Source organism: Canis aureus, chromosome 4 (genome assembly GCF_053574225.1).
Source record: "Canis aureus isolate CA01 chromosome 4, VMU_Caureus_v.1.0, whole genome shotgun sequence".
Classification (NCBI taxonomy): Eukaryota; Metazoa; Chordata; class Mammalia; order Carnivora; family Canidae; genus Canis; species Canis aureus.
Window position 1 is genome coordinate 76,892,280 of NC_135614.1, and position 21,985 is coordinate 76,914,264.

A 21,985-nucleotide genomic window follows, 5' to 3' on the forward strand; every position below is an offset into this window, starting at 1 on the left:
TAGTTTGAAGGTAGAGTCCAGAGAATTTAGTAAACAGCTGGATATGGAAAATGAAGAAAAGAGAAGCATCAAAATGACCTCCTGGTAGGGGCAGAGAGGGGTGGGAGAGCACCTTGAGTCAGCAACAGGAACCCTGTTACTTAGTAGTTCTAGAATCCTCTTCGTCATTGAGATGGGAATGTCTTGAAAACAGGTGAACATCTGAGTGGCAATCAGGAGAGAAGGCAGGGCTGGAGATGTGAACCTAGGAATTATCACCTTTTAGATGAGTATAAAGCTGTGAAACAGGATGAACTCTAGGAGGTGTAGTGAGAGAAAGGAGCTGAGGAGAGTCCAATGTATCTGGAATCTCACACTCTTGAAGATGCTCTGGGAAATGGGGATGGTTCTCCATTTGGGTGGAATGGTGGATTCACATTCTTGAGAGCAGGGCCCCTGTCTTAATCATTTTGGTGACCCCTCTGGGTTTTGCATAAGCCCTGGTGTCTGGTGCCATCTCTGTAGCAGGAAGAGTCTCAACAAAGGCTTCGCCTGGGAACCTGAAGGAACACAGCCAACTCCAGGCTGAGTTGCAGCCAGAAACCAGAAGTGAGCTGACAATTTACTTTGTGTTGTATGTGGTTTCACATGAGTTTGGTTCTGCAGCCGGAATGACAATTATGTTGTGTAGGAGGAGGAAGACGGAGATGAAATTTTCTTAGCATCTGAAACTTTCAACTTTTGAGTGAACCTGTAAGTTTTTAAATAAGTCTTTTGCAGTTGCAGGGGCAGAAATAATTACCGACAATTAAATTGTGCTGGACATATAAATTTCTTTAATTTTTTTTTTTAGATTTTATTTATTTATTCATGAGAGATACAGAGAGAGGCAGAGACATAGGCAGAGAGAGAAGCAGGCTCCGTGCAGGGAGCCCAATGTGGGACTCCAGGATCATGCCCTGAGCGGAAAGCAGACGCTCAACCACTGAGCCACCCAGGCGTCCCTAAATCTATCTATGAAGAATATCCAACTTACACAAAAATAGACCAAATAGTATTATGAACCCTCTATATATCACTTAATCCCCTCAACTATCAACCTGTGACAACCCTGCCCTATCCACACCCTTGTCCAAAAATTTTTTTAAGTTTTCCTCCTCCCTCTTAGGGTTTTTTGTTTTGTTTTGTTTTTAAAGATTTTATTTATTTATTCATGAGACACACAGAGAGAGGCAGAGAGACACAGGCAGAGGGAGAAGCAGGCTCCGTGGAGGGAGCCCGATGTGGGACTCGATCCCGGGTCTCCAGAATCAGGCTCTGGGCTGAAGGCAGCGCTAAACCGCTGAGCCACCCGGGCTGCCCCTGTCCAAATTATTTATTTTTATTTTTATTTTTTATTGGTGTTCAATTTGCCAACATGTAGAGTCCAAATTATTTTGAAGCAAATCTCAGACATAATATTCTTTTATCCTTAAAATTTTGAGTATGCTGGGATGCCTGGGTGGCTCAGTGGTTGAGTGTGTCTGCCTTTGGCTCCGGGCGTGATCCCAGAGACCCGGGATCAAATCCCACATCAGGCTCTTTGCATGGAGCCTGCTTCTCCTCCCTCTGCCTGTGTCTCTGCCTCTCTTTCTGGGTCTCTCATAAATAAATTTTAAAAATCTTTTTAAAAAAATGTGAGTATGTTTCTTTAAAAGATAAGTTTTTAAAACATAGCCACAATACAATCATCACACTTTTTTAAAAAAAGACTTGCTAGTGTCAAATGTCCTGTCACTGTTTAAATTTCCAATTGTCTCATAAATGCTATGAATTTTTGTTTTAATTTTTGGGGGTTTTTAAAAACTGAGATTCCAAATAATGTCCACATCTTGCAAATGATTCCTATGTTTTTAAAATCTCATTTAATCATAGATTTTCCTTCTACTTCTTTTTATAACACTTGCAATTTATCTATTGAAGAAACTAGGTTGTTTATCCTGAATAACTTCCAATAGTCATGGATTTTGCTTATTGTATCACATGGTTTATTAAACATATTCCTTTGCCCTCTGCATTTTCTATAACTGGCAGTTGGATCATTATTTTTAATGTAACATTTTTTAATTTGGAAATGCACCAAAAAATATAGAAAAGTACCCCCCAAAAGCACCATTTACTCAAAGTTCCACTATTTATTTTTAATACTCTGTTTATTTTTATTTTTTTAAAGACTTATTTATTCATGAGAGACACACAGAGAGACAGAGAGAGAGAGGCAGAGACACAGGCAGAGGGAGAAGCAGGCTCCATGCAGGGAGCCCAACACGGGACTCAATCCCGGGTCTCCAGGATCTCACCCTGGGCTGAAGGCAGCACTAAACCCCTGAGCCACCCGGGCTGCTCTTAATCCTCTTTTTAAACACTAAAGTTCTTCCCCTCCTGGAATCACACCCTTTAAAAGTAACCAGGATAACAGTTTGGGACTTGGAGCATTTAATTCCAATTAAAAAATGAAGGACAGTGTTATGGTTAAATTTTTTTCTTAAGATTTTATTTATTTATGCATGAGAGACACACAGAGAGAGGCAGAGACACAGGCAGAGGGAGAAGCAGGCTCCCCTTGGGGAACCTGATACAGGACTCGATCCCAGTACCCAGGGATCACGCCCTGAGCCAAAGGCAGACACTCAACCGTCGAGCCACCCTGGCATCCCAATGATGGTTAAAATTTTTTTTAAAGATTTAGTTATTTTTTCATTTGGAGGAGTGAGTGAGGGGGGAGGGGCAGAGGGAGAGAATCCTTAAGCAAGACTCCCTGCTGAGTGTGGAGCCCTATGCGCCGCTTGATCCCACAACCCATGAGATCATGACCTGAGCCAAAACCAAGAAGAGGCAGAGGTTCAACCAACTGAGCCATCCAGGCACCCCTTGATGGTTAATTTTATGCATCAACTTGACTGGACCTTGGAGTGCCCAGACATTTGATCAAACCTTATTCTGGGTCTGCTGTGTGGTTTTGGATGAGATTCACATTCGAATCAGGAGACTGGTTGAAGCAGATTGCCCTCCTTCACATAGATGGCCTTCATCTAATCAACAATAGAACAAAATAAACTGACCCTCCTTCAAGTAAAAAGGAGCTCTTCTTGCCTAACAGCTTGAGCTGGGACATTGGTCTTTTTCAGCCTTTGGACTCAAACTAGAACATTGACTCTTGAGCCTGTGTTGTTGTTTTTTTTTTTTTTACTGAAACTTACACCATCACTCTCCTTGTTCCCAGGCCTTTGGACTTGGTCTGAAATTACATATAAACTCTCCTGGCCCTCCTACTTGCCAACTGCACATCTTGAGACTTCTCACTCTCCATAACTGCATGAGCCAATTCTTTGCAATAAACATGTATACCACATATTATCCATGTATGATATATATATATATGAAGGTATTGAAGAAGTCCGATGTATGCAAAAATCCTCAAAGCAGTAGGATTTGCTGGGCAAGTTCCACCGTGGAATTATGAGGGAACCCAAGATTCTCATTATCAACTTAGCGTTAGAAGTCTCACAGAGATGTTAAGAGAAACACATTTGGAGGACAGGGGCACCTGGCTGGTTCAGTCAGTAGAACACTGAATTCTTGATCTTGGGGTGTCAGTTTGAACCTCACGTTGAGTGTAGAGATTACTTAAAAAATAAAATCAAGAAAGAAAGAAAGAAAAGAGAGAAAAGAAAGAAGAAGGAAAGAAAGAAAGAAAGAAAGAAAGAAAGAAAGAAAGAAAGAAAGGAAGGAAGGAAGGAAGGAAGGAAGGAAGGAAGAAAGAAAGAAAGAAAGAAAGAAAGAAAGAAAGAAAGGAGGGAAGGAAGGAAGGAAGGAAGGAAGGAAGGAAGGAAGGAAGGAAAGAAAAGAAGGAAGGGGTGCCTGGATAGTTAAGTCAGTTAATTTGACTCTCAATTCCAACTCAGGTGATGACCTCTGGGTTGTGAGATCAAGCCCCACACCAGGCTCTGGGCTCAGCATGGAGTCTACTTGAGATTCTCTCTCTCTCTCTCTCTCCTCTGCCCCTCCCCACTCCCCCCCTGCTCGCATTCTGTATCTCTCTCTCTCAAATACATAAAATCTTTTTTAAAAAATCAAGAAGCACATTTGGGAGCCCTCCAAGGAGAGGTACAAGGTGAACGAGAGCTGCACGGAATCATGCCTCAGCATGGCCACACTCTCACACCCTGGCTCTGTGACACTCCCTCCTGCTCTCCACCCCCTCTGGCTCTCTAGTTCTCGACCTTGGAATGCATCTGTGTCTGTGTCTCCTTGACCGCTGATGCATTCTGGTTGCCAGTCCTTACTCAAATAGTCTGCTTTGGGGTCTATGTTTATCTGCCTGGCTTACACGAGAGGCAATACAGGGTACAGTGGTGAAGGATCTCTGGAGCCATGTTGCTAACATTTAAATCCCAACTCTGCCTTTTCCCTCAGTCTACAGACTGTTTTACTCAGTCTACTGATTCAAATGTTAACTTCATCCAAAAACACCCTCACAGTCAGCTCAGAATAAGATTCGACCAAACATCTGGGCACCCCATGGCCCAGTCAAGTTGACACGAAGTGTGATCTGAGGCAAGTGCCTTAAACTTTCTGAGCCTCAGTTTCCTCATCTGTAAAATGAGGAGAGGAATAGCAACCTACACGACAGTTATCAGGAGGATTGAAAAGATGGTGCATGTGAAGTGCTTAGAACAGGTCTGGCACAAGAGCCATAGTTGTTTTTCATTAAAACATAGGCAAAACATGTGGTCTCTGCTCCCACTGCTCTATTCCTCTGCTGAAGTAACCTGTGGGCCTGAATTTCAACCTCTCTGATCTCAGAGCTGTGTGCCTCACTGTCTCAGAGAGCTTCCCTGGGAATGATGGATTTCTGCACTTGCTAAGCTGGTTTCCTATCTTTCGCCTCCAGCTAATTGAGCACCTTTGCTGGGAGAGGACATGCATGATATCTGTCCCTGCTCAAGTGTGGGCCTTGAGGCCTTTTTCCAGCAGGCTGAGCTGACCCTAAGAATGGAGGGGTATTGGGAATACCCAAGCCACCACGGAAGGGACCTGGAAACAGGCTGCCACAGGCCTAGTATCTGCTGTGCTTAAGCTTCTCAAACCCGTAGGCCACAGGCACACCCCCTCCAAACCCGGGGTGCTGCCTCCACCTCCCATGCCTGGTCTAGATTAGGAGTCCTCCCCTAGACAAGCCTGGCTTGTATGTGATACCCTGCCCTGCTGTCTCTGGCCGAAAAGGGCTCTTCTCTGTTTTCCTCTAAAGGCTTTATTGACTTTTCCTTTCACATTTAAATGTGCAATCCATCTGAAATTGACCCTGCCTTTAGTTCAAATGTTCTGCAGAGAATGGAATTGAAAATGGTTAGCTTTCATTCATTAGACAGTGGTGTTCATCCAGACTATTTCTGCAGCTCCTGCTTCTTTACGTTCCAGAGATGACTTTGTTCCTATCCAATTCCCAGCCTGATCCTCTGGCCTTCTTGCTAAGCAGGTGAGCTTTCTATAATCTCTTCAAAAGTCCCCTATGGATTTCATCAGCCAGAGTTGGTTTCTATTGCCTGTAATCAAAGATCCCTAATTTTCATACCCACAGAGAAGTGAATGACTCAGGTCCAGCTTTCTGGAGTGAAGGTGGTAGAAAGGAAGGCATCTGAAGATATCAAGCGAGGAAGTATGTAGATTACTGTTGGTGAAATATTAATCTGTTATATTGACTTCCTCTATCCAGGAGACTAGACATACCCATCCCCAGGCCTTGCCTCAAAATTGAGCAACGTGGATAACCATGAAGTTGTGGCGGAGACAGAGGGCATAGGCAGACAAAGAGTACATGGACAGGGACCTCAGGAAATTGCCAATAGGCTACTGTACATCATCACAGGTTCTAGGCTCTTTGGGATAAACCAGATCTTATGACAGAAGCAATACCCACCCACACTCAGCCTGCCCTGTGATGACTAAGATCATCAAGGACATTGTGTATAGAGCCCGTTCACTAGGCGTCCCAAGCTCTGGAGGTCCGTGAAGGAGAATGTGAGAGAATGCGTTAGGCCTGAGTGGCTAGAGAAACATGATTTCACTATTGCTGAGAGTACCATGATTGCATCTTTGATGTTGCCTGCAACCAACGTATTCCCCAGGTTGATATCAGCTGGGACCACCTAATCATCCCACAGAGAAGGAATGGCAGATGCTATTTATTGCCTACTTGGCAGCTGTTATGAACAGAATGTTTGTGTCCCCCTCCCCCCCATTCATATGTTGAAGTCCTTATGCCCACTGTGATAATATTTGAAGATGAGGCCTTTGGGAGCAGTTAGGGTTAATTGAGGTCATGAGGGTGGGGCTCTCACGATGGAATTAGGGCCTTTATAAGAAGAGATATCAGAGAACTTGCTCTTTCTCTCTCTCACTCTCTCCCACTCCTAACACACATTCCGAGAAAGGTAGAGCACATGAGAGCACAGCACACCTGTTTCCAAAGAGGAAGAGAATATTTAACAGAAACTGACCCCTGCTGGACCCTGACATTGGACTCTACAGCCTCTAGTTGGCTAGAGCCCTAACAGACTAACACAGCAGCCATTCCCTCTCTTTCCTAACAGAACCCTTATTTTGTAATGGGTGGGAACCTCGGCAACAGAACCCCAGGGGGTGAATAATGATTTGTGTAAGACAATCATTGAACTACTATTCCCCTTTTTCAATAATGGGCTTAGGGGTGGGCACATCGATCAGTTATGGCCAATGAGATGGAAAAGAATGTTGGCCATTAAAAAAATCCTTTTTCCTTTGCCCCTTCCTCTTGTGTAGTTGGAGCATCAGCAGCCATCTTGTGACCAGGAGATAACATACGAGAGGAAGAATAGCTAATACCCTGGTAATGGCGAAGCCAAGAGTGCTTAGTGATGCTGAGCCATTTAACCAGTCCTAGGACTTCATGCTAAGTAAGCAATAAATGTACTTATTGTTCATATTTACTAGTCAGCTTTCAATTATTTGAAGCTGAATATAATCTCACTAATACTGGAGGCCATGAGACTTGTCTGCAGGCAAGCTGAATTCTGGAGGCCATTTTGCCAATACAAGACCACATCATGTCTCTATGCCTATAGTACAGGTTCTTGGCAAAAAAGGTGCTCTTCTTCCTTGGGGGCAAAATGCCATAATGACTAAGAGACCTAGATTTGGAATAAGATGCCTCGGTTCAAATCCTATCCTGACTTACAACACTAGAGATTAATTTTGCCTGTTTTTAGTCAGAACTTCATGTAAAAAATTATAATCATGTGAGGTAATGGATGTGTTAACTAACTTTATTATGGTCACCATTTCACAATATATATGTGTGTCAAATCATCCCATTGTATATCGTCAACTTACATAATATGTCAATCATATCTCAATAAAACTGGGGGGGAAGGGAAGACAAATTTCATGAAAATAACATATAACCTGTACTTATTTATGTCTTTTTTTTCTCAATCATATCTTTGTGAGTACCATCTATGCTGCTGCATATATTGATCATTCATTCATTCTCTTTGCTAATAATGTTCTCTTATATGAATAGAGTAGAATTTATTTTACCCATTTGACTGTTGATGAATACTTGGAGAGCGTCCAACTTTCAATGATATAAATAGCTGTTCCCATGAATATTCTTGAACAGATCTTTTAGTAAATATGTAAATACACATTTCTGTAGGTATATCCAGGAGAAGTATGGCTAGGCAGTAAGTCTGCACTTGTTGAGCTTGAACAGATACTGTCTGACAATTTCCCCAAGTGGTTGAAACAATTGGCACTCCCACTGCAGTTAAGACAGCTCCACTTGCTCCACACTCACATGTTTAGACATTTAAATGTACAGTCCTACCCCACTTACACAGAACCTTGCCTGTTGGGCTCTGAGATGTGGCTAGGAGAAACCAGGAAGGTGAGGGTGAGGCTACCTCGGCTTGGAGTCCTTTCTGAAAGTACTGGAGGCTGACTGCTACTTCAGGTCCTTGCTGGTAAGGGCAGGAGAGAGGCCTTTGTGGAGTTACAGCCAAGCCCAGGGGCTCTGGGGCTCTGACTGGATCTCTGCAGGAGGATGACAACTCCAAGGCCTTCCAGGCAGAGAAGGGGTCTCTCAAATGCTCCTGGCCTCCAGCCTAGCTGGGTTGCAGCAGCAAGGGGACGGGGGTGCTGACCGCACAGGTGGAGTGTGGAGTGGACAGAGGAAGGGGAGATGAAGGGGCAATGTGACAGCTAGAAAGCAGATTCAAGGTAGGTGGGAGTGGGGGAGCCAGGGTACAAATGACTGTATTTCTAAGATGGGTGCAAATCAGATGTACTTAGAACTAGGTTTTTAATTTAAAAATTAATTCATCATACAGGCAAAACTTCTTTTAAACCACCACAAAAGCGGAAATAAAGTCTGTTTCACCTCTTAGAAATTCTGGCCCTCCAGGCCTCTTCCCCAAAGAAGACAAGTCCTCTAGAAGTAGCCTGATTACGCAAGCATAAACGCAGAGGGAAGGGTGAGGCACAGTCCCAAAAGACCCAGCCTCTACTCTTCCTGGTACTACTTTTTTTTGTTTTGTTTTGATAAGATTTTACTTATTCAAGAGAAACACAGAGAGAGAGAGAGAGGCAGAGACACAGGCAGAGGGAGAAGCAGGCTCCATGCAGGGAGCCCGACGTGGGACTCGATTCCAGGTCTCCAGGATCACGCCCTGGGCTGAAGGCAGCGCTAAACCACTGAGCCACCCGGACTGCCCTCTTCCTGGTATTTCTGTGTAAAAGAGAATAAGCGTACTTAATGTAAGTTTATGTTGCAAAGTTGGGGTTGCTATTATCCATACTAATCATAAGTAATAAATCTCTATGTTGAAATGAAACTGGCTTTTGAGTAGAAGTCAGATGTGTCTGGATGTGCCCCTGTGGCTAAGGAGTTCTGTGATCTTGGGCAAGTCACTTACCTCCCTAGACCTATTTCCTTATGTTTACAATGGAAAAATGGATTGGGTTATCTACAGAATTGTAAGATGACGTGTGCGGTTACAGGTCAAGAAGTTTGTAGTATTTGTTATGGCAGCAATAGGAAACTACTATACTGTGCAAATGCCCATGACAGGGTGTTTCCAGCAGAGGAGGCACTCTATTAATCAGGTGGACTAGATGACCCATTTTTTGGTATGTCAGTCAGCCTCTTTCTCTAGCCACCCCCATGCTAGTTTGATGTGTATATGTAGTTACTTAATTCTCACACCACATTTATGATAACAGTACTATTATTATTTTCCCTATTTTATAGGTGAAGAGAGCAGGTACAAGGAGGTTAAGCAAATTGGTCAGTCATATAGTAGAACCAGGATTTGAACCAGGTCATCTGATCCTAGTATTGTACTATCCAATATGGTAGTCACTGGCCATGTATGGTCATTTAAGTTCAACAACTATGGGACGCCTGGGTGGCTCAGCGGTTGAACGTCTGCCTTTGGCCCAGGGCATGATCCCGGGGTCAGGGATCGCGTCCCGCATCGGGCTCCCTGTGAGGAGCCTGCGTCTCTCTCTGCCTATGTCTCTGCCTCTCTCTCTGTGTCTCTCATGAATGAATAAATTAAAAAAATTAAAAATAAGTTAAACATTAACAATTTAGTTTCTGTCACCAATATGCCCTTCCAAAATCACTCGCTAATTTCATGTCAATCTCTAAATGAGATCACAGCATGGCTTAGACTCTTCTCCAAGCCCCTAAATAGCTATTCTTTATGGCTGCTTTGAGTTCTGCATGTTCTTCCGATTCCTCAGAATGTGTTACTGACACACAAAGAAACCCTTACAACACTGATGTTGAGACTTGGCAGCTGATAACCTGTGCCAAGTATCAAGGAGCTGGGAGGACTAAAACAGGTTGGCATGTCTTATGTGCTTAGTACTGTGGCAGGTGGTAGTCGGAGGAGGGTGGAGGGAGATACCAAAGATACATATCATAAACCATTGTCCTCAAGAGATGAAAACACAGAACTACTTCATTCATCCCACAAATAGTTATCAAGTGACTACTATGTTCTTGCCATTGTCCTAGGCATTGGGAATTTAACAGTGGATAAAACAGACATGGTTCCTGACTCTGTGGAATTTACTACATTCTTTCCTGGGATAAAGAAAGACATCAAGCAAGAAATGACAAGTCTGATATATGTGAGGAAATGCAAAGTATGGGATGCTTCAGAATAAAATAGTGAGTTGATAATATAAATGTTCCAGGAATTTATGAATGAGATATAGCCATGTACAATAAATAATAGGTCATGTTTTTACTTTAGGTAAGTGGTAGTCTTTGTAAGGTCTTCAGTAGGGTGGTGACATGTTGGCCAGAGGTGTTTCAAGAAGGTGGTACATCTTAGAGGTTAGGCATTTTGGAGTCAGGGTGATATTAGATTTAAATCCTGCCTCTGCCACTTACTAGCTTTGTGAACTCAGTTTTATCATCTCTAATTGGAATAAGTATAGTAGTCTCTACCTCAGGGTTTTTTTTTTTATGATAGTCATACAGAGAGAGAGAGAGAGAGAGAGGCAGAGACATAGGCAGAGGGAGAAGCAGGCTCCATGCACCCGGGAGCCTGACGCGGGACTCGATGCCCGGTTTCCAGGATCGCGCCCTGGGCCAAAGGCAGGTGCCAAACCGCTGCGCCACTCAGGGATCCCCCTACCTCAGGTTTTTTAAAAGAATGAATTATTATAATGTAAATAGTTGTTCTTACTATTATTATTTATTAGATCCTTTGATAATTATGTAGAAAATGGGATTGAGAGGATTAGATCCTTAGAAAGATCAACTAGTAGGCTTTTGAAGTGGCCTTGGCAAGAGACAAACTAGGGCAGTGGCTGTGCAGAGAAAGAAAGTTAGAAGTATTTAGAAAGTTGGAGTTTAAGTGTGCACCAGAAATTGCACTCGAGAGAACTGAAAGCATGTCTATGCAAAATTTCGTATTAGTCAGGGTTCTCCAGAATAACAGAACCAATAGGATGTACAGTAATATATATAAGAGGATATTTATTATAAGAATTGGCTCACATCGTTATAGAGGCCAAGAAGTCTCTCAGTCACCTATCTGCAAGCTAGACAACCAGGAAAGCTGGTAACAAAATTTAGTCCAAGTCTGAAGGCCTGAGAATCAGAACCAAAATGTAAGCCCCTGTTGGAGCTTAAAGGCCCAAGAACCAGGAGCTCCAAGTCCGAGGGCAAGGGAGGACGAATGTCTCAGCTCAGGCAGAAAGAGCAAATTCTCCAGGCCTCTGCCCTTTTGTTCTATTCAGGGCCTTGACAGATTGGGTGATGCCCACTCCTATAAGTGAGGGCATCTTTATTCAGTCTACTGATTCAAATGCTAATCTCTTCCAAAGACACCCTCACAGACACACCCAGAAATAATGTTTTACCAGTTATCCTTATCTCAGTCAAGTTGACACATAAAGTTTATCATCACAAATGTTAATAGTAGCATTATTCTTAATAGACAAATATTAGGAACAACCCAAATGTCCATCAACTTATGAATGATAAATGAGATGAGGTATATCCAAACTATGGAATATTATTCAGTCATAAAAAAGGGATGAAGTACCAATATATGCTGTAACATAAAGGAAACATGAAAACATTAAACTAAGTGAAAGGAGCCAGATGCAAAAAGCTTTAAGTCATATGATTCCATTTACATTAAATGTCCATGGGACGCCTGGGTGGCTCAGCGGTTAAGTGGCTGCCTTCAGCCCAGGACATGATCCTGGAGTCCCAGGATCGAGTTTCACATTGGGCTTCCTGCATGGAGCCTGCTTCTTTCTCTGCCTGTGTCTCTTCCTCTCTCTCTCTGTGTCTCTCATGAAAAAATAAATAAAATATTTAAAAAATATATATTAAATGTCCAGTATAGACAAATCCATAAAGACAAAAAATAGGTTAGTGCTGTTACCAGAGACTTGGAGGAATAGGGCATGGGGAATGACTACTAATAGGTTCAGGATTTGGTAATGGAGTCAGGAAAATGTTCTGAAATTAGTAGTGAGAGGTGCACAATTTTATGAATATACTAAAAAAAAACCTGAATTGAATGCTTTGAAAGGGTGAGTCTTACGGCAGGTGAATTATATTTCAATTTAAAAATTAAATAGAAAAAAATTAGTATAACAGGGTGACAGAGATAAGAGACTATCTGTGCCAAGAGATCCTTATTTCTAAAGACATTGGTAATATCTATTTAGTCTTTACGGTAATGAAAAGGATTGTATTGAGCACTTGCTATGTGTCAAGCAATGTTCTAAGAACTTAATATGTATTAATTCATTTAATGTCCACAACAACCATATGAACTAGTGTTATTAGTTCCTGAAGGAACTGGATCTCAGAGAGGTTATTTTTTATTTTTTTAAATAGAATTTTTTTTAATGTTTTATTTGTTTATGATAGTCACACAGAGAGAGAGAGAGAGAGAGAGAGAGAGAGAGAGGCAGAGACATAGGCAGAGGGAGAAGCAGGCTCCATGCACCGGGAGCCCAAAGTCGGACTCGATCCCGGGTCTCCAGGATCGCACCCTGGGCCAAAGGCAGGCGCTAAACCACTGCGCCACCCAGGGATCTCTCAGAGAGGTTATATAACTTGTCCTTGGTCTACACAACTAGTATGTGGTGTAGGATTTGAATCCACAAAATCTAGCCCTATAAGAAACCACTATATTATAAACTCTCTTATTGAGATGAAATACCTAATCTTTGCTCTAACCCCCCATTTGCACCAGTAGGTGTCACTGTGTTGATCAAGGATGATGCATTTTATCTCTGTGGATGGCCCTAGTGTCTGACCTGGGACCATGGTTGTCAGTTTTCCTTAATTCTTTCAAAGTCCTTCATGCCTCCATCCATTTATCCACCATTCCCATCCTTTGGCCAAAAACTCAAGAACTGCAATTGGATTCGGAAGAATATTCTTAATACAGCACATCTCCCAGACCACACGGCTACTCCTCCAAGGGAAGAGAGGAGAGAGTAGAGGGGAAGGGAGAGAAGGAGGAAGGAGGGAGAGGACAGGTGGGGATGGAAGAATTTAGAGGGGAAGGTTTCCTGGTCTTTCACTGTCACGCCCACCACCTGGAGTGCATCCTTCAGTTAAGGTTTTCTTGATGAATATCAGAACTTTCCCTTTGAATTATGAACATTGTTCTATCCCAATTGGCCCTTAAGAGCCAGTCTGACAGTGGGTCAGCTCCCTAGCCTGACTCTGTTGTTCTCCATGTGCTGTCCCCTCCCAGCACCACCTGCCTGAGTTGGTAAGGCCCCAGAATGCCTGGAATCTCAGGTTGTCCAAGTCAGGCCCAGAGTTTGGGCCTCATTTCCTGTCCTTTCTTTATTAGCCCCAAATGCAATGACTGTAATTATCCTGGGAGACCATCACAGGTTCCAAGAGAGTTTCCTGCCTTCTTGCTCCCTCCCTGGGTTCTCAGGGAAACAACACAGCAGCAGTTTGTCCCTTGCCTCCTCTTGCATGCCTCCCTATGATCCTCTGTGCCCTCTTCCCTAACCTGGTCCTGCCCATTCTATGCCACCGTGGACTGGACCTTCCCCTTCCCCTCCCAAAAAAACCCCATCCTACCCTTTGGCTTATTCTCTGGCGGTGACAAGAATGGGTCATGGTTAGAATAACCAGCCAACACTCACAGTACTTGCAATGAACCCAACATTGATCTAGAATCTTTAGGAAGCTGTTAAAGCCCTACCAACAATCCCTTGCTGTAGACACCACTGTATCATCTCTATTTACTGAGGAGAAAATGAAGCACAGACAGGTTGTGGCTGAGGTTACAGAGCAGGTAATGAGAGCTGAGATTTGAAGCCATATGGGTACAGCTTCAGAGACCAAGCCCTCATCCTCCCAAGCCTTGCTCCTAGGGTATCCTCCCTGGCTGACAAGTTTGTATTCTAACGAGGCCTTTCAGGATACCAGGTCTCCACTCAAACATGTGACTAAAGGTGACTAGATTTGTTGGAGTGAGTTTAGGGACAGGCCCTCTCAGGCTAGCTCCACCTTGTGGTTAATGGGTCTGCCAATTAACATTTTCTCATTGCCCTCAGATGCTAATTGAAGTTCTTAATGATGACCCTGAGGCATTACAGGTTCCTGAAACTGCCTTGTGAATCATCAAAGATGAAGCTGTGCCCTGCCTGGTTCATTTATTCAACAAGTACTTACTGGGTGCCTATCACCAGGCACCCAATATTGGCACCCTGCCTTCATCAAGCTGTAGTTTGATGGGAGAAATAATGTTAATCAAACAACCATGCAGTAAGCAGGAGATTGCAGCTGTCACAAAGGCAACTTCAGGAGGGATGCCTGGTGCTCTGAGAGCATAATAAGGGTCTGATGGATCAGGGAGTCAGGAAAGCCTGAGGAGGAATTGACTGAGTGGAGATCTTGAAGCAGGAGGATTAACTAGTTGAAGAGAAGGAAGAACATTCTGGCTGGGGAGAACACACAAAGCCCTCCTATGGTGGGGGGGGGGGCAGGGGGAGCATGGCAAATAGGAGGCCAGTGTAACTGGAATAAAGAGGAGAAGGAAGACACTAGAAAAGGCTGGTAGGCCTGACTACACAGGACTCTGGAAGCCCTGTAAAAGTTTTGCTTTATCTTAAGACTGAGGGGAAGCACAGAAGGGTTTGATCAGATTTACATTTTAAACCCCTCACTCGAGGGGATCCCTGGGTGGCTCAGTGGTTTAGCCCCTGCCTTCCGCCCAGGGAGTGATCCTGGAGTCCTGGGGAGTCCCACATCAGGTTCCCTGCATGGAGCCTGCTCTCCCTCTGCTTATGTCTCCTGCTTATGAAGGAAACAGTCAATCAGGGTCTGTGTGTGTGTGTGTGTCTCATGAATGAATAAATAAAAAAATAAAATAAATAAATAAATAAACCCCTCACTCTAGCTGAAGTGTGGAGAAGAACTGCTAAGAGTAATTTTTTTCTGTTTCAATGCCAACCATTTCTGGACATGAAGGATGACAGATGTTGTAATTGGTCTCCCACCTTCTGTTTTTGGTCTAGAGGATTGCATATTGCCATGTTGGCTAGACTGGATACATCTGGGACAGAAAGCTTTCTAGGCCAGAGCCACCTACTTTTTGGTTTTGGGTGAGTGAGTTGCACAGTCACTTACTAGAAGGTAGATTTTGAAAAGATTCACAATCATCCTGCCTAGTTCTTTTTACATAAATATACTATGCTTGGTGTTGTTTTATAAAAATGCTGCCTCATTTAACCCTCACCACAGTCCTGGGAGGGAAATGTTATTATTATTCCTGTCATACGGGTTGAGAAACATTACATAACGTGTTCAGGTAATTCCACTACCAAATGCCCAGGAAAAGGACTCAAGGCTTCTGGTTTCCAAGTCCACCCCCAAACTCCTTCCTTAAATAAACCCATGCCAATGGCAAGTTGAGCCCTACCTACAGATTCCTTCCTTAAAGAGTACACTGTTGTAAGCAATTTTCACTACTACCACACCTACCCTGAACTCTAGGAACAGTTACCAAAGAGAAGAGGCACACCTTCCTCTTTCTAGTTACCTGCTTGCTCACTGGGGTGTGCCAGCAGGCCTCTTCCATCCTCTAAAGGCCTGCCAAGCAGCCAAGCATAAAATTGGCCTAAAAATAATCTTTCTAGGCAGGTGATTAACACCTGTCTTTTCTCCTCCAGTTTTATTCAAGTAGCCTAGTAACTAATAGTACAAGTTTATCAAAAACAGTTACAGTCGATGCCTTAAAAGCTTTAGTGCTCCATGAAGTTCAAGACAAATTACCTTTAAAATGCAGTTCTAATACCCTACTTAGGAGATATTTTTTCCTAGCAACACACTTGGACTGCAAATAACTTTTGCCTAGAGAAACGTCAGTATTGTCAAAAACAATGACATTGATTTTCCCCCCCAATGTTCTACATTTTCTCTTTTTCAAATGAGTAAGAGGATAAATCAGACAGGTTCTTAGAACTCGTACCTTTGTAGGAGGTGTGGGGGAGCCAGGTTGGCGCAAATGAGAATTGAGGTATTGTTTCTACTGTAGCATAAGAAGGTGGGATAAAGCCCTAAACTTCATGAGTGAGCTCTGATTCACCCCTTGAGTTTCTTTTTAATGCTCATATTAAACATTGAGGAGGGGCACGTGGCTGGCTTGGTTGGAGGAGCATGTGACTCTTGATCTTGGTGTTGAGTTCAAGCCCCACATTGGATGTAGGGCTTACTTAAATAAACTTTAAAAAAAAAAATGATCAGGTTTTTTTTTTTTTTTTTTTTTAATAAATAAACATTGAGGAGAGGCCAGTAGCAGAGGGTCTGGGGCATGGGCATGGGGAAGATGAGGAAGAGATGAAATGGAGCACTTAAGCATTGATGGGAGGAGGGAAGGTGGAAGGAAACAGTCAATCAGAAGGACTGTAAGAGAAAAGAGAATGGTTGGAAATGAACTGGGATAGTAAAGAGAAAACAATGAGAAAGAAAGAGGGAAGAGTGGCACCTGGGTGGCTCCGTTGTGATCCCAGGGTCCCCAGATGGAATTACCCATCGGGCTCCCTGCATGGAGCCTGCTTCTCCCTCTGCCTGTGTCTCTGCCTCTCTCTCTCTGAGTCTCTCATAAGTAAATAAAATCTTTTAAAACAATTTTTAAAAAGGGAAGAAAGAAATGCTTTCACGGGGAAAAGTATTCTCCTGTCCTTACTATGAAAGATCTGGCATTCTTACCAGGGACCTTTCTGCAGATCTCGTCTCCTTATCACTCAACTCCAGCCACCCTAACTTCCTTGCAGCACCTGAGCACTCCGGCTTTGGGACCTTCCATTTGCTATCCTTCCTCCAGGTATCTACCGGGCGCTTCCTCTCTGCCTTCATGGCTCTGCTCAGGTGATTGCTCTACACCCACCCTATATAAAATTAACACCTCCCTCCTCTCTGTCTTTGCCGGGCTTCTTTCTTAAAGCTGCAATCACCATCAGCTCTACCATTTGGTCAATACCTGTCTGACATCCTCTTCCTTCCTCCCCAGAAGGTAAATTCCCTGCGTGCACGGGACTTCATTTTCTTCACTGATACATCTCCAGGACCTAGCCTGATACTCTGTTGGGGGCTCAAAGGAGTGGGTGCAGGTGGGGGAGAGGGTGTTTGGGGGGTGAGCCTCCCGCCCAACAGACTAGCTAGCATTTTTTTTTTTAGATTATTTATTTATTTATCTATGAGATACACAGAGAGAGGCAGAGACACAGGCAGAGACACAGGCAGAGGGAGAAGCAGGCTCCATGCACCGGGAGCCCGATGCGGGACTCGATCCCGGGACTCCAGGATCAGGCCCTGGGCCAAAGGCAGGCGCCAAACCACCGAGCCACCCAGGGATCCCCTAGCATTCTTTTTTTTTTTTTTTTTTTTTTTAAGATTTTATTTATTTATTCATGAGAGACACAGAGAGAGAGAGAGAGAGAGAGAGGCAGAGACACAGGCAGAGGGAGAAGCAGGCTCCACGCAGGGAGCCCGACGTGGGACTCGATCCCGGGTCTCCAGGACCACACCCTGGGCCGAAGGCAGTGCTAAACCGCTGAGCCACCCGGGCTGCCCCCCTAGCATTCTTTTTCTTTCCTCCCCCGTCTTTCCCTCCCCAATTTTGAGCCTAGGAACGAGAAGGGAGGAGGCCAAGGAGGAAGCATCCACATTAGTCCAGCTCAAACTCTAACGAGAAGCGACCAAGCGAGGACTGCAAGGTAGAGAACATTTGCACACGCAAAAGTGAAAGAGTGACAAGTAAGAAGGGAAGGCTGACACACGTCACTCCTGGTCGTTCTCCCCGATTCCCCCGCCCCCCACCGCAGGGCGAGGCGCTCCTCGCACGCTCCTCTGTCGCCCCGCCTGCGGCTTCCCCGACGCCCCCACCTCGGAGGAGCGCGAGCCGGCCTTCGCCCGCCGGTCCCCGGGACCCGCCTCGGCCAAGGCCCGGCACGCGCCCGCCCGAGCCGCGAAGGCGGCCGGGACTACATCTCCCAGGGTGCCGCGCGCGGGGGGGCGCGTGCGCAGTGCGGCGGGAGGCGGCGGTCTGTTCTCCGCTGAGGAGGAGCGGGGCAGAGGAGGGAGGCAGTGGGTGAGAGTTCAGAGTTCAGCAGCAGCAGCCCGAGCCCATGATTCCCATATGCCCTGTAGTTTCTTTCACCTATGGTGAGTATAATGTGTCCCGCCGAGGGCCCTGCCCGGCCCCTTCCCCGCCCCGGGGCCGCGGGGAGGCGCGGGGGTTGGGGCTGGCTCCGGGGAGGAGGCGGCGGCCGCCACCGGGGCGTGCGAGTGAGTGAGGGAGTGCGAGGCGGGAGGGGGAGGCGGCGCGGCCGCGGCCCCGGCCCGGCCCGGCCCGGCCCGGCGAGGGCGGCTTCTCACGGCGCCTCTCTCTCTCCCTTTCCCTCGCTCGGCGTCTGTGCCCCACCGCGCCTCTCCTCCCGCCATGGGACCCGACTCTCCGTGCCCGCCGCAGTGCCCAGCCGGCTGGGGGAAGATGCCAAAATGGCGACCGGCAACTACTTTGGATTCACCCACAGCGGGGCGGCGGCGGCGGCGGCTGCGGCCCAGTATAGGTAACGGCTCCCCGCCCTCTCCCTCTCCCCCCTGCTCGCCCTTCCGCCCGGATCCCGGCCACACGACGCCCCCGCGCCGGCCCCCGCCCGGCGGCCCCGAGCCCCCGGCCCCACGCAGGCCCGGCCCCGCGCGGCCTCGCCGCCCCGCGCGCCCCGGCCCGGCCCGGCCCGGCCCGGCCCGCCCGGCCCCGCGGCGGGGAGCGGCCCCCGCTGGGCGCGGGAGCCGGCGAGCCCCGAGGTGTGGGACGTGGAGGCCGCCGCGGCTTTCGGCGGCCCCGCAGCTAAAATGGCCTCCCGCGCGGCCTCGCAGCCCGGCCGCCACCCCCGCCCGGCCGGCGAGGGAGGGACGGAGGCCGCGGCTCGGATGCCCCCCCGCGCCCCCGGTCTCCGCCCCGCCCGGCCGGCCCCCACCCCCGAGCCCCTCCCGCTGGCGGAGCGGGGCGGGTGGGCGAAGGGGAGTGCCGAGGCGCGCTGCCCGCCGGCCTCTACGCCGGTCCTCGCCCGGTGCTGCGGCCCCCAGAGCCCAGAGAACGTGTCGTTTTTCTCGGGTGCCTTCGCCGCCGCCGCCTCCCGTCCCTCCACTCGGAGCCTGCAGACAAACCGCGGGTGTCACCACGTTCATGGGCTTCCTTTAGTTTTTCCTCCAGGGAGAGATGTAAACATACCAACCACCTGTGAATTTGTAGTTGGTAGACCGGAAAAGATGTGCGAAGTTTCCAGTGCAGATAAATGAATCCATGGCCTTGTTCTGACTATTGAGTTTAGGCTGGGGGGCGGGGGGGCCTGGAGGGGGGAGTGCGGTAATAATTCCCCTTGGCGGGTCTTTCCCGTGAGGTTTTCCGGGGGTGGGGGTGTGGAGGTGTGTGCAAGTGAGATTATACTGACTTAACTGTGATGCATCCGATGAAATCTCTACCTTCAGGGGAGCTCTAATTTCTGAAGCTCATTATGCATCTTATCAAAAGAGAAAAAAGATGCTAGTTTTTTGGTTTTGGTTTTGTTTTGTTTTTGTGATCGTTGTCCTTTTTGAGTCAGTCTGAGACCTTCAGATTCAGGCCATAAATCTACAGGGTCCCTGAGTACCAAGCTTTTTATAGAGAGATCATATTAGATATCTGTGTGTTAGCTATTTGGTTAAACCCAGGTAATTTTTTCATCTCATTAGCTTCAAGTGTTAGGTTGTGTAATGGAAAGGGAGGGCATCACTGGGCATCAGAAGACCCGGCTTCCGTGTCCTTTTTGCTCTTGATTGTATGACGTTGGGGCATACTTATTTGGGCTTTCATCATCCTCATCGGTAGAATGAGATATTGGGCTTCCTTCTTGGGTAAAAGCTTGTAATTCTAAGAAAGTTGCCATATTTCGTGGACTTCTAAGATGCCATTTATTTGTCACTTTATTTTATGTATCATTAAAAAAATTGCTGCCAGTATGATACAATGCTTAAGACCATATTGATTTTAAGAGCTGTTAAAATGTGTAAATGTGTGTTATGTTTACAAAATTGGTATTAAATTTTTATAATTATTTTGAACGCATGTGGCATTTTTTTACAAATCTGTTTTATCTTGAGACCTACTCCAGAAAAAGGACTGAGATGACAAATAATTGGGGCAAAATCTCGGGGCTTTTCAGACATTAACAAATTCTTTGCTTATAAGTGGTGATAAACTAATAGTGTCAGTTACTTTAATAAAACCTTTTAGAGCTAATGTTTGTGGGGAGAGAAAAAAAATCAAGCCATTTTCTTTTTCTGGGAAACAAGATAGCTAATCAGCATCTGTGCCATAAATCCTGTGCTACCAAGTACTGTGTGTTCTAGACAAAGCTGTATTTAACCATTAAAAAATGTGACTTGTTTTACACAGTATTTTTTGTGGTTACTATGGGCAGAGTGATAGATTTTGGGAGTATTTACTGAAAATCTAGTGGGTTCTGCAGTCTTGAAGTATTTTTTTCTAGTCCAAACCTAAAGATAGATATGGGGCAGGAAATGCCAACTTTTAAAGATACTTAATCATTATTTTGATAAAACAGTTACATGTCTTTTATCCCAGCATAGAAAACTAGTACAGAATTTCTGTGTTTAATTTTTTCTTTGGCTTTGAATCTCATCAAGTTTCTGTAAACTGTAACAACCATCCAAATTACTAAATATCTTGCTTTGTATACCTCTGAGGGAGGGACTAATCTTTTGACTAATTTATGTATACATATGTCAGCAAAACTAATCCTTAATATGCTCTGTCCTTGGGTATAGTACATGGAAAGTTGTCTGGTTTCAATGGAAAGAAATCAGGCCCAATAATGCTAATAGTTTGGCTCAAGGAAGATAAGTAGCATTAATTAAAAGGGTATGCAAAAAATGCAGTGATGATGCTTATTTTTCTTACCGTCTAGAAATCGCTATAATGTAACTTTTAGGCAGAAGCCAAAGCTTAGTTTGCAAGTTTTATTGTTGTTGTTTGTTTTAAAGGATGCAAACTTGGAGAAATTTTAAGCATTTACATGTGGATGATGTGAGTGGTTGCTACATGTGTCATTGAATACAGATAACTGAAAGTAACCTAAGTCCACATTGCTTTCTGGTTCTTAGTTTTCTTGGTCATAGCTATGTAAGGCTATAAATTCTGCTACTTCTAACTGCTAACTTCTAGAAAACCCAAGTTTTTAATTTGTATAATGCACATTAAATATTTTTGTGATTAGCATTTATTTAGTCTTTGTGCTGCATGTTTCATCAGCTACTGAATATTTTTCTTTTTGTACTTTTTAAGTAAATCTATTATGCCCATTTGCCATTCTTGCAAATGCAATCTTTTCATTTTCTGACCTTTCATGTGCATTTTCTCCTTAGAAATAAATCAAAATATTTATTTTAAAGTATTAATTTGTATGTGTTTCTGGTAGAATTAAATTGTAGGGCACAGGACAAAGCAGATCTCAAGTATGATGAAAAAATAGGATGGCTTCATGGCAGAAAGGGGACTTGGTTGGGTAGGTAACCTACTTTTGTGGAGTTACCTTTTTTGTTTGAGAAGATAGACTTTCAGATAAATCTAATTTTGTAATCTTGGGGAAAAGTATTTCAACAGTTAGGAGGACTTAGGGTAGCAAAGAATGTGGGGAAAGGTAATCCTCAAAGATAATCCAGAAAAAAAGCTTTCTGATAGTTTCAGAAGCTCAAAATCATTTTTTTTTTAACTCTTTCATTGGCGGTGATACAGAAGTTCTCCTAGGCATTTATCTTAACTTTTAGAGAGGGATTTGTGGCATATACAAATATATATGTGTATATATATGTGTGTGTGTGTATGTATGTATGTATATACATATATAAATG

At 44.9% G+C, this 21,985-nt stretch overlaps 1 protein-coding gene and 1 long non-coding RNA gene across 4 annotated transcripts in view; both read left to right on the forward strand.

The window, feature by feature from the left end:
• Positions 1-217: 217 nt before the first annotated feature.
• Positions 218-10,280, forward strand: LOC144311952 (uncharacterized). Its single transcript, XR_013377422.1, has 5 exons — positions 218-588; positions 5,418-5,497; positions 5,577-5,677; positions 6,820-6,953; positions 10,082-10,280. It is a non-coding gene; the product is annotated as an uncharacterized LOC144311952 (long non-coding RNA).
• Positions 10,281-18,078: 7,798 nt separating this feature from the next.
• The window catches only part of ZFR (zinc finger RNA binding protein), an 86,123-nt gene continuing 82,216 nt past the window's right edge, over positions 18,079-21,985 (forward strand). For all 3 annotated transcript variants that reach the window (XR_013378707.1, XM_077896335.1, XM_077896336.1), the window contains exons 1-2: positions 18,079-18,235; positions 18,543-18,642. Coding sequence is in view for 2 of the 3 variants with exons in the window: in XM_077896335.1 (XP_077752461.1) it covers positions 18,199-18,235; positions 18,543-18,642 (137 nt within the window). In the remaining variant the exon portion in view is untranslated. The remainder of the gene's footprint in view (positions 18,236-18,542; positions 18,643-21,985) is intronic.